General features: G+C 38.1%; 1 protein-coding gene across 2 annotated transcripts in view; it reads right to left on the bottom strand.

Moving 5' to 3' along the window:
* The window catches only part of PAFAH1B1 (platelet activating factor acetylhydrolase 1b regulatory subunit 1), a 33,287-nt gene that overhangs the window by 3,726 nt on the left and 14,474 nt on the right, over positions 1–15,087 (bottom strand). For both annotated transcript variants that reach the window (XM_082776069.1, XM_082776070.1), the window contains exons 2-10: positions 13,219–13,431; positions 11,573–11,657; positions 9,196–9,270; positions 8,006–8,212; positions 6,076–6,244; positions 4,365–4,467; positions 3,381–3,609; positions 1,960–2,061; positions 1,160–1,316 (exon numbers count right to left, since the gene is read on the bottom strand). In XM_082776069.1, the coding sequence (XP_082632195.1) occupies positions 1,160–1,316; positions 1,960–2,061; positions 3,381–3,609; positions 4,365–4,467; positions 6,076–6,244; positions 8,006–8,212; positions 9,196–9,270; positions 11,573–11,657; positions 13,219–13,250 (1,159 nt within the window). In that variant the 5' untranslated portion in view covers positions 13,251–13,431. The remainder of the gene's footprint in view (positions 1–1,159; positions 1,317–1,959; positions 2,062–3,380; positions 3,610–4,364; positions 4,468–6,075; positions 6,245–8,005; positions 8,213–9,195; positions 9,271–11,572; positions 11,658–13,218; positions 13,432–15,087) is intronic.

Raw genomic sequence — 15,087 nt, 5'->3', positions numbered from 1 at the left:
GACTGAGGGAGCTGGGGTTGTTTAACTTGGAGAGATGTTTCGGGGGAGACGTTATCACACTCTCCAGTTACCTTACAGCAAGCTATAAGCAAGGTGGGGATTGGTCTCTTCTTCCAAACACAAAGTGAAAGACAAGAGGAATTGGCTTTGAAATGCATCAAGGGATGTTTAGGTTGGATACTTGGAAAAATATTCTTTACTGAAAGGGTTGTGAAGTATTGGAACAGACTGCCCAGGGAAGAAGTTCAGTCACCATCCTCAAAAGTCTTCAAAAACCATGTACATGTACTACGTAGTGACATGGTTTAATGGTGGACTTGGCAGTGCTAGATTAAAGGATGGACCAGATGATCTTAAGAGATCTTTTCCAACCTAAATGATTCTATGATTCAAAACACCTCATTGTACAGAAAAGGTTCAGCAAATCAACCCACAAACTGAAGCAGACAATTCCAAGGATCTAATGTTAACGCTAATGTTCTTTAACTTTTCTTTAGCCCTTGTTCATCAGCTGTTTTCAATAAATTAAGAGTGAAGTCGAGTAAGAAACTCTGCATCTTGATGAGAACTGCTAGTTTTATTAGAAAACCTTAGTAGCCAATTCCAGGTCCGCTGCTAACCTAGCACACAAAGCTTTAATGAAGAAACTAGAAACTGGCCAAGGAGCACAGAGAAAGAAACAATACAGAAGATTCCAGAGTAAAGCTAGTTTTGTTGAGTGAGGAGTGTTTTTGCTACGGTAGGGGGGAACTGACATCTATTAAGTTCTGGTAATGCCAAACTAGAATTGCCCAGTAATTAAAATTAACATTATTTCCTGACTCTTTTACCTTGTCCCCTGCATTTTTTGTTGTTGGTGAGCATTTGCAATACAGCACTGCCCCAAATCCCTGCACACTCAGCAATGAAGGGTTCCAGAACACCTTGACAGTTAACGTCTTCGTCCAACGTGCAACACCGGTAACAGAAGTGCAAAAACTCGTAACACTCTAAATGCCTATCTGTCCTTATATGACTAAGATACATATAGCACAAAACTTCACTGGAATCACAAAATGTAAATGCCTAGCTTGGTACTCAACTTCAGCTGGTAAAGATGTAGAAAAATTTGTATCTCTGGTTCTGAATGTCTCAGTGAGTACTGTGGAACAATACATACCCAAAGAGGTAACAAAGTGTTCGTGCGCATTGAGGGTTTTCATGCATCGTTTGTTCTTGAAGTCCCAGACACGTAGAGTCTTGTCATCAGCACAGCTCAAAATAAACTTTCCCCCAGAATGGAACAGAACGCCACGTACCCAGTTATCATGGCCCACCTTAAGCACAGAGACATTAGTAAGCAGATGCATGTTTTAAGGCTGAATGCTCTACAATTTATGCTATGGCAAACTGAGCAACTCTTTGCTCTGTCCCTGCAAGGAGATCATTTATTTTTCTAAAACCTATAAGAGTTTGAATTTTATCTTCAGTTCCTATTATTACATTTATTATATCAGCACTATCAACAATGTGAGTTCCAGTCCTTGAAAGCAAACAAACAGCGGTTCTCATGTGACCTCCACCAATCCTGCTCCCCACCCCAAGCGCTGACATCCAGGCCAACCTGAACACAGGCTGGAAAACAACAGCCCAGAGCCCACAGGAAGGCGACCACATTGAAAGAATATGACATTCCAAAGAAGACAAAATTCAGCTGATTATCAGCATTTCCACTGGCAAATCAAGCTACTCATTATAACAACTACACCACCGCGCTCCCGCATTTATACTACCTATTTTGAAATTCTTAGTATTTCTCAGCAACAAGAGCTGAAATACAGAAGCCATTAAAACTGTCTATTTCCAGTGTGTGCCTTATTACAACAACTTTGTCTTTTTTACCAAAAAAGATAATTCACTACGTTAAAGTTGGAGTTAAGTACACAGCTATCATCACCAGAAAAACACCAATAAACTTACAAGTGTCATAAGGCACATGCCAGTGCTAATGTCCCACATCTTAATGGTCTTGTCTCTGGATCCAGACAGCAGAAAAGGCCCAGGCTTGCCACTCTTCTTAGTCTGCAGAAAATTATGTTTTAAGTTATGGCATATACCGGGGGGAAAGGAGAGGTAAAAAGCAGGTCCTTCGAGTGCTATTTCTTAGAAAAATTAATTATATGACAACTTACAACTAATAAACACACAACGCTAAAGCTAGGATTTGCAGGCATTTTGTTGCTAATACTAGGAGAAAAACAAAAAATGAAAGGAATTAATCTGTTGAAAGAATTATATGTCCTGCTCATATACCGAAAATACTTTGAATCCAAACTTGCCTACTGCAAGACATTGAATACAGTGGTAGGTGCGGTTCAAGTGGAGTCACACATCTCCAGACAAACGAGTATGAAGTTCAGACATACCTGTGTGTCCTCATTCTTCATAAAAAGTAATGACGCAAGCTTAAGAGTTTTTGGAGAGTCCCTACTCTGAGCTTATTGCCAATTGCTACCAAGCAAAGTATGAATGAGACTTAATTCTCAGAACATGAAATGCTTCAATTGTGAATGTCATTAACTTGCTTCTTGCTCAAAGTTAAGTACTGCCATGTGACGTGTATAGCTGATCAGACCAGCAGAGGGCAGTGGAGACACCACTTCAGATAATTATCACTGCAAGAGGAAGTGAACATTCGGAGTTTAGCTTTAATTACTCTTAATTAAAAGATTATAAGAATCTTTTAAGGATGCAAGTAAAATTTGACTGAAATAATCTGTAAGATCTCTCAGCAGACAAGTTCCTGCCTTCAGTGTATCTGCTTTTCTCCTGGGGTATTCGGGTTCGTTATGGGCAGGGTAGAAATGTTTGTTCTGTTCATTAAACTAGAAATAAAAGTCAACTCCTTCTACACTTTGTCATCTTTAACAGGAAAATTTTTGCTGACCTTTAGTAAGCCTTTCTTAAAGATTTAATGGCCAAACGAGAGAATATGTATCCACGATCACACGAATACAGATTTTTTTTTTTTAAAGGATGTTTTTTCATATCATTAACTCTGCACACTATTTCTAACTTGCTACTACTCCCCCTACACATTTCATTTGCCTATGATCCTTACAAATTTCATGTTATGGTAGATAAGCTACCTTCCATGTTTCTTTGTGAAGGTATGTGAACGCTGTTCCACTCTCAACCTCAAAAATAGCCTCTCTAAACTTCACTTTCGTTAGCACACCTTACTGCTAAAAGCACAAAAGCACTGAACCTATGAAGCCGAGAGGGGGGATTAATGTACACCAAGTATAACCAGCAAAAAGCCTCATATACCTGCTGTACCTGCCAATTATTTTGAGAACAAAGCTTAGTACTTTCATGTTTGTTAGCATTGGAAACGTTACCTCTGATCCCGTAGCTTCTGATATGGTGGAGTATGAGCTCTCAGGAGCCCAGGAAATGCATTCTACCACATGCTCATGTTCTCGGAGCTCAGCTTTGCATTCCTTTGTCGCTACCACCCAAACACGCACTGTCTGGTCATTAGAACAACTGGCAATTAAGGTGCCATCCTGGTTAGGCCGCACCATGCGCACCCATTCTCTGTGACCCGTGAAAGTCTTCACACAGTAACTATTTAAAACAGAGAAACAAAGTAATTAACACTGCAGTAAAACCACTATACATGCCTTTGAAATTTAAGGACACTTGACCTACCCGTAGAAGTTAAGCTAAGCTATTTCAGCACGCATGCCAGTTCTGGCTGATGTACAAGGCCATAACAGTTTATGGTAAGAAGTTCATATGAGAAAGAAGCAACAGTTAAGAACAAGCAAATACTTATTAAGGTAAAAAACAGGAGGCTCAGAGGCTAAAAATAAAATTGACACCCCAGTTTGCATTAAATATGTATTTTAAGAACACAGATTTACAAGTCATTCAGATAGCCTTCACCCACAACCTTGAGCAAATGGATGAATTAAAGAGACTACTGAAGAATGAAATAAGCAATAAGGCTAAGAAAATTTTAAAATTCAAATTCTTTCTCTGTGGCAAGAAAAGTAACAGATTTCACCTCCCTCCTGTCATACTCTTTAAACTTGCAGTTAACCACTACATTTATATTCCTACTTGGCCCCGAGTTAGTGTTACACCTTCATAGCTCCCAGAAAGATAAAGCTGGTTACCTTTAATTAGTGGCTATGAAAGCCCTGTACTTAGAAGATTTGAAGCAGAAACCTTCAGTTTGTATATGAAAAGAGCATAATTCCATATCTCAATCAAAAGTCTTTCTGACATTCAAGATGCACGTTGGCCCACTTCCTTTTAGGAAGTGCTTTTTTGTGTGTTTTCTTTAGGTAGTGATGTTCAACTGCAATTGCACTTACCCTGTTTGGACTTCCCACATTTTGATAGTTTTATCCCTTGAGGCAGAGACTATATGATCTCCATTGGGCATGATGGCTACTGAAGAAACGTTATGATCATGACCTAAAAACAAAAAAAAACTTTTATTAAGTGGTACTGTAATATTGTTTTGACAGAGCATATATGACTTGCTATTCATTTGTCTCGAGCAAGTAGCTACAGCAGCAGCCTTCAGCACGTTTCATGGAATGATCTTTAAATGTAAATTTACGCCACACAGTCCAGCCACTGAGCAACCTTTAGGACTGTTTAAAAAAACAAAATTGTAAGATGTTTTAAAAATAGACATTCACTACTGCAAGCAAAACTTCCTTTGCAACAGTTACAAAGCCTGGCAGTTTAGAAGACAGCTGCTATGCTGACTATATCTGAAATTATCAATTAGGTGTGCTGGTAGTATTCTGATGCACTATGCAGAAGATGTCGCAAAGAGGTCTTCAGGAAGAAAGCATGCCCAACCTCACTGTACGTGCGTAATTCTCGAAGACTGAATGTGTCCATAATCTGGTATTAGATATTAGTAAGATACCATACTGCACTGATTCAAGAGCCAAGTAAGAATCAGTTGTACATCCATGATAGCAACTTTACTACTGTAGAGACTGCTGGACTTGGACTACAAAGCAGCTACATTGGTAATCAAGTATCTGAAGTTCTAAAGTGTCAGAGAATACTAGTTTCAGTGCATGTACTATACAATTTCCCCTTGAAAATATAATTTATTTCATTTTACTTGAAATTGACCTTAAGGAATGTAACTGGCAACACACATTGAACTATTTCACCCACGCTCACATTGTAACATCCAGTTCATCAAATTATACCTGCTGCATGTGTGTTCAGATAGAGATGCTTAAAGACTTAAAAAAAAAAAAAAAAAACTGAAACACCACTTTATTTTCTCACCATCACCCAGCTGTGTATCATGTTCCACTGCAACATCTGTTCTTTCTCTACAGTAGTGTTCCGTGGTGTTTGAAGAACTGTACGCACAAAAGTCAACAGCTTTCTGTTTTTCTTTGGTGTGTGTTTACTCTTATAAAGTCTCAAACATTCTTTATTCCTACTCACCACTTCTACAAGATGGCATTAAAAGCATATGAGACAAGCAGCAGTATAAAACTGCTTTTATATCAAGACTATAAAATGAGGAGTTGCTGCCAATACCTGGATCTATGTTGTGGTTGCTTTACTTTCCCATTTTTTCCCCATGTTTTTTGAGACTAATGCACTAGGCACATTCATTTGAAATCAGACAAATATGAAGCAAAAGACTGCACAGTACATACAGAACACTTTTCACCTTAACTGTTTCCTTCCTGAATCAGCACATTAGGGAATCAGTAGACAAAGATAACAAAAACTGTATCTTCAAATCAGTAGAGAGTTATCTAGTAAACATTTAATTTTCATAACTAAGCTGCTCTGCCATTTCAATATTGTTATGGGGAGTTACCCACAGCATCACACATAGCAGATTTGAGATGCTAGTTCATTCCATAGACACTGACCATATACTTCATTTACAGAGCACTCGAAGCATTATAACATCCCCTTCTTTCTTTTGGACAATACTGTGGTTTATATCCTCTTTCCACATCAGCAGTTTTCCTGGATCAAGAGAATCTCTTCACTTCACAGATTGCTAAATGAGTTCCCTTTATACCTTACCATGCATAGTTCTGATGCACTCAAAGCCCTGGAAATCCCATAGCTTAATGGTCATATCAGCAGAACAGGAGGCCAATAGTTTGCCAGTGTGGTCAAAGGAAATATCTTGCACAGAGTCTGTATGCCCCTTAAGGGTTCGTTCAAAGTCTCCTGTCTCATAATCCCACACCTGACAAGTGAACAGAAAATCTGTTAGCAGCAACCTATTACTCATTGTAATCTCCAGTCTTACATTTGCACTCTGCAAGCTAGTCTGGCACCTTATTCAATAATTAATTGAGCAAGAGACAAAGAAAGACAAACCAATAAAAGCCTAATAACATAAAAAAAAAAGAGCGTTATTTTAATTATTGTTACCTATAGATCTATTCCTTTCTATATTATTTCCTTAACTCTAGTGACACAGCCTGTTTCTAATTGGTGCAGAAAGCACCTTCTTTAACAATTCCCCCCTCCTTTTTCTTGTCTTTACCGTGGCTCCAGAACTAAACAGCTAGCATTCTGTCTAAAAGAAGAACAACATTTAGAATGCAGTGGTTCAGTGATAATCCAAACCACTCTTAGGAGTTTGATTTATACACATTAGCTAGATCACAGAATTTGTCAGAGATTAAACAGATGTTTGCACAGCTAGTAACTGGAAGATACCATTCTCACCTCCTAATTAAGTCAGTCTTCTATCACCTAACCTTAAACAAAGCCTTTGAAACAGAACAAGCTCCTACAGATTTTATTGTGGGGTCTCTCTCAATCGCAAAATTAAGACATTTAATTTTAAATTGTACTCTAAATGAAACAAAAGAAAACAAAAAACACCCAACAGCAAAAGAATCCATCATCCCCAATAGATGTCAATCACTGGGAATGCAACAGTCAAAAATCATGCTATGCAGCTTGGTTTCCAGCACAAACAAATTCATCCACTGTATCCACGAGAAGGAATAAAGAATAACCAAAGCTAATTACGCTCCTGTATAACATGTAACAAACGCAGAGCTGTCACTGTTTCAGTTGCCCAGTCTGCTTGAAGAACAAAAGACCAGTTTTTGATGCTCAAGCCTGTCACAGAAACGAGAATGAGTTAAAAGTTTCTCATGAACTAGATCTGACACGTGTTTTAATCTTCTCCAATAGGTAGCCACTATTAGAAAAACTTGTATTTTTAAGCACATTATTTAATATTCTGCTGAACCTTTTTCAGAACAGCACTTTTCCAAATAGTGCTCAAAACAGCACAGATGGCAGCAATGAGAAATATCCTTTATCTGGCAATTTGTCTTAAACAGTGACATTCAAAGAAAAACAAAACGCATAATTTTGTCCTTAGAGGATGTTAAAATGAGAAGCTACTTGCCTACTATAACAAATTTGTTTGTGTCACTGTACATTGCAATAAACGTCTAACATTTAGAGTTACTGAAAGTCTCTCCTGAAAGTCATGGGGAATTCATGGGACTTGCATGTCCCACTTAAAAATAAGTGGGAAGAAACATTTTTCAGTTAAGAACACATCTGTGTAACCACTAACTTAGCTTTAAAAATAATTTCTTCAGATGACTCGAGGCAATCCTTCCTCCCCCCCCCCCCGTCACATCTCTCTACACTCTGTATGACACTCCTTCTCACTGAGCAGTCAAACTGCATTCTTCCTTCACCAACCATTTATTTTTCCAGTCCCTAAATCCACACTAGCTTATTATTTCTTCACAAGTCAAAGGAAAGTCTTCTTGAGTTGAAGATTGCAGATATTAACAGGACCAGCATAAAACTGTGATTTGTAGGTTACACATGGAATCCTATTCGAAAGATGCTAAAGCAGAATCTGAAACAATCTTTCATTGGTACAAAACATGTTCACCCTGAAATACTGATGTTACGTGTTATTCATCCTCAGACCTCCTTATTTTAATTTTATGTAGCAAGCACATACCTTTATTGTGGCATCCTCTGAAGCAGAGACCATAACACTGAAAACTGGATGGAAAATTACTCGAGTGACAGGACTCCTGTGTCCACTCAACGCATACTTCTCTGGAGGACGAGGAATCCACTCTTTAGGGTCTCGTTTTTGACCAAGAGGTCCACCTGATGTAAATTCTTCCTTAGCTTCATTCAGCTTTGATTCTAATTCCATTACCTATGTTTATGGGTTTTAAAGAGACCATTTATTTCTACTCTTACACCAAGATCTAAATCAGCTATAGTGATACCCCAAACACCAACTGGCTCCCAAATCCACAGAAAAGCAAAAATCCATACCAATTACCAACACTCAATAGCATAGATATTTCTAAAAAATTCAGACCTAAATCAACCACTAATTCCCCTCTCACTTTCACAAGAAAAGTTCTGTCAAATAACATTCATCCAAATACTGTACAAAGTTGCACTAGCAAATAACTCAAAGGGTTTTTTTCTTTATTAATTTTGACGAATGATCGAAGGAAGTTGTAAGCAAAAGGGATCTGACTACTGCAATAATTTTTTGTATTCTTGAGGTGGCACATGTTAGTCAACAGCAGAGAAACTGAAGGTGTAATAACATCCTCGTTATATTAACCTCTAGGATAGATAGGCCTTTATTGTTAGTACACTGATTTTTAAGGCTTTTAATACTCTCTAAACCCACTGAAGCATTACTAAAAAGAGTTTTGTACTGTCCATTTGCAAAAGAGTCACTTGCTCTAATGCACTGGAGTTAATGGTATCTCCCCTTTAATGTAACAGCCCAAAACCCCAGCAGCATAGGTTTTTACCTTCTTTCTAAACCAGTTAAGCTGTCTGGAGACAGCTATTCAATCTTTCTATTCACAAATTGCCTTAAGGCACCTTTTTCCTTTCCAGCTTCAGAAATTGTACATACAATCCATAAACTGAAGTCAAGAAATGTTTATAAATAGGCTGTGAGGATGTTTTTACTAGTACTAAGATGGACAAAACATTTTCTACAACACTGAATTAGTTGTTTGCCCCTACACAAGTCATACAAATTAATTTTTGAAGTGTTTTCTAAACTCCATGCTTGTCTAAGAAGGAAAACACGTAACACTGTTTAGTGACGAGTGTTTGCTTTTAATTACAACTTTTTTATACAAGTAAATTTATCAGACATCTACTTACCTTCTTTTGTAATCTTATAACTGAGGTCCATTTCTTTTCCAGAAGTCCGGCGTACTTCTTATCTAACTCTTCATTCTAGGGGGGAGGAGTGTTTAAGTAAACAAACTCTAGGTCCAAAGCCTCTAGAGTTATTTCTTCAAAAGTAACAAACAGGTCATTTTAACAAAAATCTCTTCACCACAGAAAAATAAATTGGAGCAAATTAAAAATACAGCAGCAACAGAGATTAACGATGCAAGACCCTGCAAATAAAATCTAGAAACTAGAAATAATCTTCATTACTTGAAAGCTTTTTATTTTTAAGCGTTATGCAATTCTGCGTAAGTTGTGTCCTGTTTTATTAGAGGTTTTCCCTTCTCCTGCCCCAGCTAACCCTCATAAAAACAACAGTATATAGCACACATTGACTGCAAGGGCTGAGGCATACAGGACTGGTAATTAGCTTCTAAAAGACAATCTTCTTTTCACATCCACCAACTAGAGCGTTATGAGCTAATGAACTCTTACCTACAACCATTAAGACCGTGTTAGCAGCACTACTTGTTAGCACAATGCATTTTATTTCTCACAGAAACACACCGTGAGCGGCAACCAGCTGCCAGAGCAGGGTTACGTATATTCCATCTCACTTGAAAACCATTTATCTCAAACTAATTCTGAACTTTTTTGAAGACTTAATCATAGTTAACCTCAAATAACCACCATAACATTGCACTGTTTCGTGCCAAAATCTCAAAGACAAGCTTGAACTTCTCCCAGCACCTTTACCTTTGTACCTGCAGCATACAGCAGACTACTGAACCTGCTCAACAGAACAACCCCTCTGATACTGGAAAAATCAACACTGATTTTGTAACTCTAATGAAATTCTAATGATGGATAATTTTCTTCCTCTAAATATTTTTCTTCTTTGGGCTCTAGGGAATAACTGGGGAGCTACAACGAACAACTGATGTTATTGCAAAAGCAAGAGGACTACTATTTTTTTTTCCCCCTCTCACCTGTTAACACAAGGAAAAAAGCAACACAAAAACAAGCAGCATCAGAAGCACACAATAGTGTGTGAAATGCTGCACAGCTTCTTCATTCTACATACAAAGTGAAAATCTCATACCAGAATAATTATATTTTTTGTCATTTTATAATCCCACCTAATTCAGATTTTTCATGTAAGAAAGTCATACGGAACTTCTAGTAACTGCATTTTTTATTTCCCTCAAGACAATCTAGCCTATTTAGATCACCTTTTTAACTTTTGGGAAGAGAAAACTTAATTAGGTTGATAGATAGAGCAGATAAGGGAATGGTATTAGGATTTTCAATTATAACTACGGTATTCCAATTTGTAATTTCTACTTGTTTATTAGATACTAGAAGCAGACTGAAGAAATTAATTTATACTTCAACCAAGCATTTGGGAAAAAGAACAACACAATAATTATAATAGAGAGTAGGCAAGAATTTATCAGAAGTCATCTCATAGAGGTTTACTCCGGAGAAACAAACTCAAACGAAAAGCACAGCTCTAATAAATGACAACCTAAAAATCATACCAAGGAAGAATCATCTGTTACAAAGGCAAACCAACAGAATTAAGTTGCATGAAATGACTGGTCCGTGTCAATAGCATCCATACAGCCTGACAAAGTGAACTGTGTACCAGAGCTGACCACCTTCTAGGAACTGTTTAGATCTGCCCTCCTAGTACACCGTTAACCAACTAGTACCCAGCAGTCCCAGGCAGTGATTTAACTACTGACCCAACCACCATCACAAAATGGAGCTCCACCATGTGCTCTGTCTGATAAATACAAAAGACAAAAGCAATCCTGTTTTGTCTTCCTATTTCTAAAACATGACCATGAAAAAATCAGCTTCCAAAGTTGCAATCTTATACCATTTCAAGTCTGGTGACAAGAGAACAGTCTTCAGTTTGATTAGTTTGTACTGCAGGAAGTTTACGCTTTTATGCAGAATTCCATGATAAGAATAAGCACAGCTAAGGAAATGAGTTAGTTACAGGGAGGGGAGGAGGGATGTACACAACAGCAGGAAACAAATCAAACGTGAAAACAAGATGCATTCCTCCGATCATTGCGAACAAAATAGGTGATCTCAAAAGGTCCTTTCCAAGCTGAACAGACTCCAAAGCTCCCTGCTCAAAGCAAGGTCACCTTGAACAATTGCTCAGGACCACATCCAATGATTATTTTTTGATTTTATGTTAAGACAATAAGCTGTATGAGTATCACCTCCAGTTCTGATTGCATGAGCTAACAGGTAGATAAAGCGTGCGCACATTCAGAATAGACACAAATGCTTCAACATTACAAAATCTTTACTTAGAATATAGATGAATAATTTTGTTTGAACTCACCACATCTAACTCAGCTTCCTTTTTAAAAACTGAATAAGCCTCTTCATAGCCATTAGAACGAAGGTAATCTGCTATCGCTCGATTTCTAAAAACACAAAACCAGTAACAGTATCTTTAGCTATAGTTCTGGATAAGAGTGCAAGGATTGGTTCAATTTTTTTTTTTTTTATCATTACAAAAGCACAATCAACATGTCTTCAGTGCAGTACATTATATAGAATTCTAAGGCTTGTTAAAAACCCAAGCAAATTTCTAGAATACATTCGGTAAACATTTTGCTTCAAGATGTAAACAGCAATACACTTATATCTTAGAATGTATTTCTTATTTTAGGTTTGATGAAGGTGTTGGTTTTTTCTTTTATATTACCAAACACTGGAGTTACTTATCAATCTGTATTGCATATAAAACCTAAAGCAGATACAAAAAAGATGACCATAACTTTGTAGCTTTATCACTGAAAAGAAAACTGTTCAGAAGAATAGTTTACAGTACTTGAGAGTGCTCACAAAATTTTGCTTCAGTTAAACTCGAATAAAACGAAAATTCTTCCTGTGGCTTTAATCAAGTTCTTCCTTCCTATTTGTTCAGTCTCTCCTCAGACACAACTCTACAATTCTGCATTCTAGCAGAAATTCCAAATTTCTCCCCATAAACCAAGTATGAGGAAATGTATTGCCTTCTTTTCTGGAGCTAATCATGGTCTCTGCTCATTCACTATTTTTATTCATAGGGTTCATTACTTCCATCTCCCCATTAACATATGTAGCCTTTGAAGTTTTGCATAAAACTTCAGAGAATTCCTAAAAAATTATCACATTGAATGTGTGAAAACACCAGAACTTATCCAAATCCAGTGAACAGTTGTGAAAATCAAAAGTTGAAGAGAGCTTCTAACTCTAATTTAAGAAGCTTTATTAAGAAGTACAGCTCACCTAGGACAAGAGTCACAGAAGCTAAGCGATAGTTGGTCCGTACTTTTACAAAAGAAAACAAACCCAACCCACGATCTCTAAGTAAATCTATGGAAGTGCATAGCATGCAAGACATTCCCATTCTGACCCCGCTACCCACCACCTGCTCGATCGTGATTTATTAAGCAAACTAAAGCATGGAATTTGACAGCCTATTCCTAGCCTTAAAATCTGGAAAGAATTCCATGTTCAATTGAATTAGTTTAGTTTGTTTATTTATTTATTTTTAATTATTCCCTTATTTTAAACACCTCATAAGCAAAGATAGATTGTAATCACAGTGCAGCACATTCTCATTAGGTCCTTGTCTTCATTAAGGAATAAAAACCCAAAATGTCATAATTTACTGAGGATAAAAGTAGAATTCACAAATCAGTCTGGAACAAATATTGTAATGCATTTATTATAACCCTTTAATAATTTTGTGACTGAAGTTGAAACAAAAGAGCAGATAATAAATTACAACAAAAATTAAGAATCTATTTTTGATGCCATTTCCCATCTCTATGACCAAATGCTTGAGCTTGTATAGTAAGAGCACAGAGATCAAAACCATAGTACATGGTACTTGATCAGACCGTGAGCAAAGCCATTCTGTAAAATACAGATGGAAACAAAAGTTTATTCCTAAAGCTTAATGAGACACAAACTTAAAAAATAACTGCAGCTTACAGTTCATCTCGTTGCCTTTGTGACAGCACCATTGTGGCTGTGATGTCAGGTTAACGTGATTCAGCAGTGGCTGCCTCCTCAGGATCTAAAGTCTTAGGAACCCTGGATCCACAATTCAGTCTGCCACAGAGTGGCTTAAACCAGAAATATTACTCCAGATGTGAAATCCGATAGGAAAACCCAGAGGCATTCAACACAGAAGATTCAATCCATCTAGAAGGAAAAGAAAGAGATACTGTTAATTTCATTTAAATAAGCATTCAGTCACTCTGGGCCGATGAGAAGATGCACCCAGATCACAACACACTGGACAGAGTAAACTGACTGAAATTTTAAATGCCCTTTTATTTTGCTACTCTGAATTATGCCCTTATCGCACATTTGCGATCTCGACTGAGTAGCCTGGAGAGTCTTGCACCCTTTCTTCATTCCTCTTCTTGCTACCGTTGTTCCCTCAAGACACAGGGAGCTGAAGACACCTCCAGACACAGCCCACTCCTAGGTTACAGGAGTGCAATGCAAAGAACTCGGCCCTACCTTACACAACCTACTTTTTGCGCTCACTGCCCCTATCAAAGATCCCCAAAGATCCCGCTCCAGGCCACAGCCAGCACCACGCACCCGCAGCTGGCTCCTGCAGCCCACTGCTGGCGTTGCACTGGGCAGCTCCCTAGGATTTACGCGGTGTCTTTGCAGACTCTGGCTGTAACTCAGCAGACGAACTTGACAGGTCGGTTAGTTCCCAAGAACGCTGTTCTAAGAAGAGTTTTTGCCCTCTTTTTAATCACGTGTTAATCGAGCTTAGCTTATACACACACACAATTATTTATATAAATACAATCTAGCCCAGGTTTGGAGCACAGCAATTTTTTAAACAGATCTTCAATCTTAACAGAGCAGCACTAATTCCATGGCCCAGAGTTGAGTCTGTCAGAAATGGTGCCCTTCTCAAATGACTGATTCCCCCCATCATACAGTATCTTCTGATTCGGTGACGAATTTACTCCTGACACGAACAATTGCTAGTAGCTAACTATTCTTAGCGTGCAGACTACTTCAACTTGCCTGTTTTAATCTTAGTCAAGAACGTAGCATTAAAATCATTTTAGCAGCTTTGCTTTTTGATTTCTGCATTGCAGGTACCCTTTTGTAAGGAGCACGATTACGAGAAATGCTGAAGTTGGCATTTTTGCATGCTGGTCAAGAATCTGGATACACAATCATTTACTGAAGCCGTTAAGTTTCACCGAGCAGCTTTTAGCAATGAGATAAAGCTATCACGACAGTACAACAAAGACTTCAGGAAATATTGGTTAGGCTTCTACCTAACCACCCTCAGAAAACCCGCTCCCACTGCCTCTCCCCTACTGTTTTTCCACTAGACATACAAGTAAGAGGGCTGTTGTACACAAAAGCCTTTCTTGTATTAAAATGTTAAAGGAAATGCTAAGCTAATATCATTATCATCTGCTTATCCATCACAGGAGACCAAGAGTTGGTTTCTAAACCTATCCAGGCTCTGCTGTCTGCTTCCAAGTGGCAGCTGCCTGTACTTCCCTTGCTGGTGGGATTCCCACATCACCTGCTGTCCACCCTAATAGTGCACTGCAAGCTGTTCAGGAAGGAGCACTCTGAACAGGCAAGACATTTAATTAGTTTGACCTCTTCCCTAACAGCTCTTTCCGAAACAATTCGGTTGAAAGCCAATAGCACAGGTTCCATCCTTTCAGATACCAGAAGCAAACATTTCATTTTTTCTTGTCCCACATCTTGCTTCCTGACAGGTAAGGTGGCAACTGGTTTTCCATAGATGCATCTTTTTCACTACAAGGTAGGAGCAGAGCACACAGATTCATGGAAATTTAGCTA

Source organism: Aythya marila (assembly GCF_965140915.1).
Source record: "Aythya marila genome assembly, chromosome: 20".
Taxonomy (NCBI): domain Eukaryota; kingdom Metazoa; phylum Chordata; class Aves; order Anseriformes; family Anatidae; genus Aythya; species Aythya marila.
The sequence above is the reverse complement of the archived record's forward strand: the minus strand, read 5'-3'. Positions and strand labels throughout refer to the sequence as shown.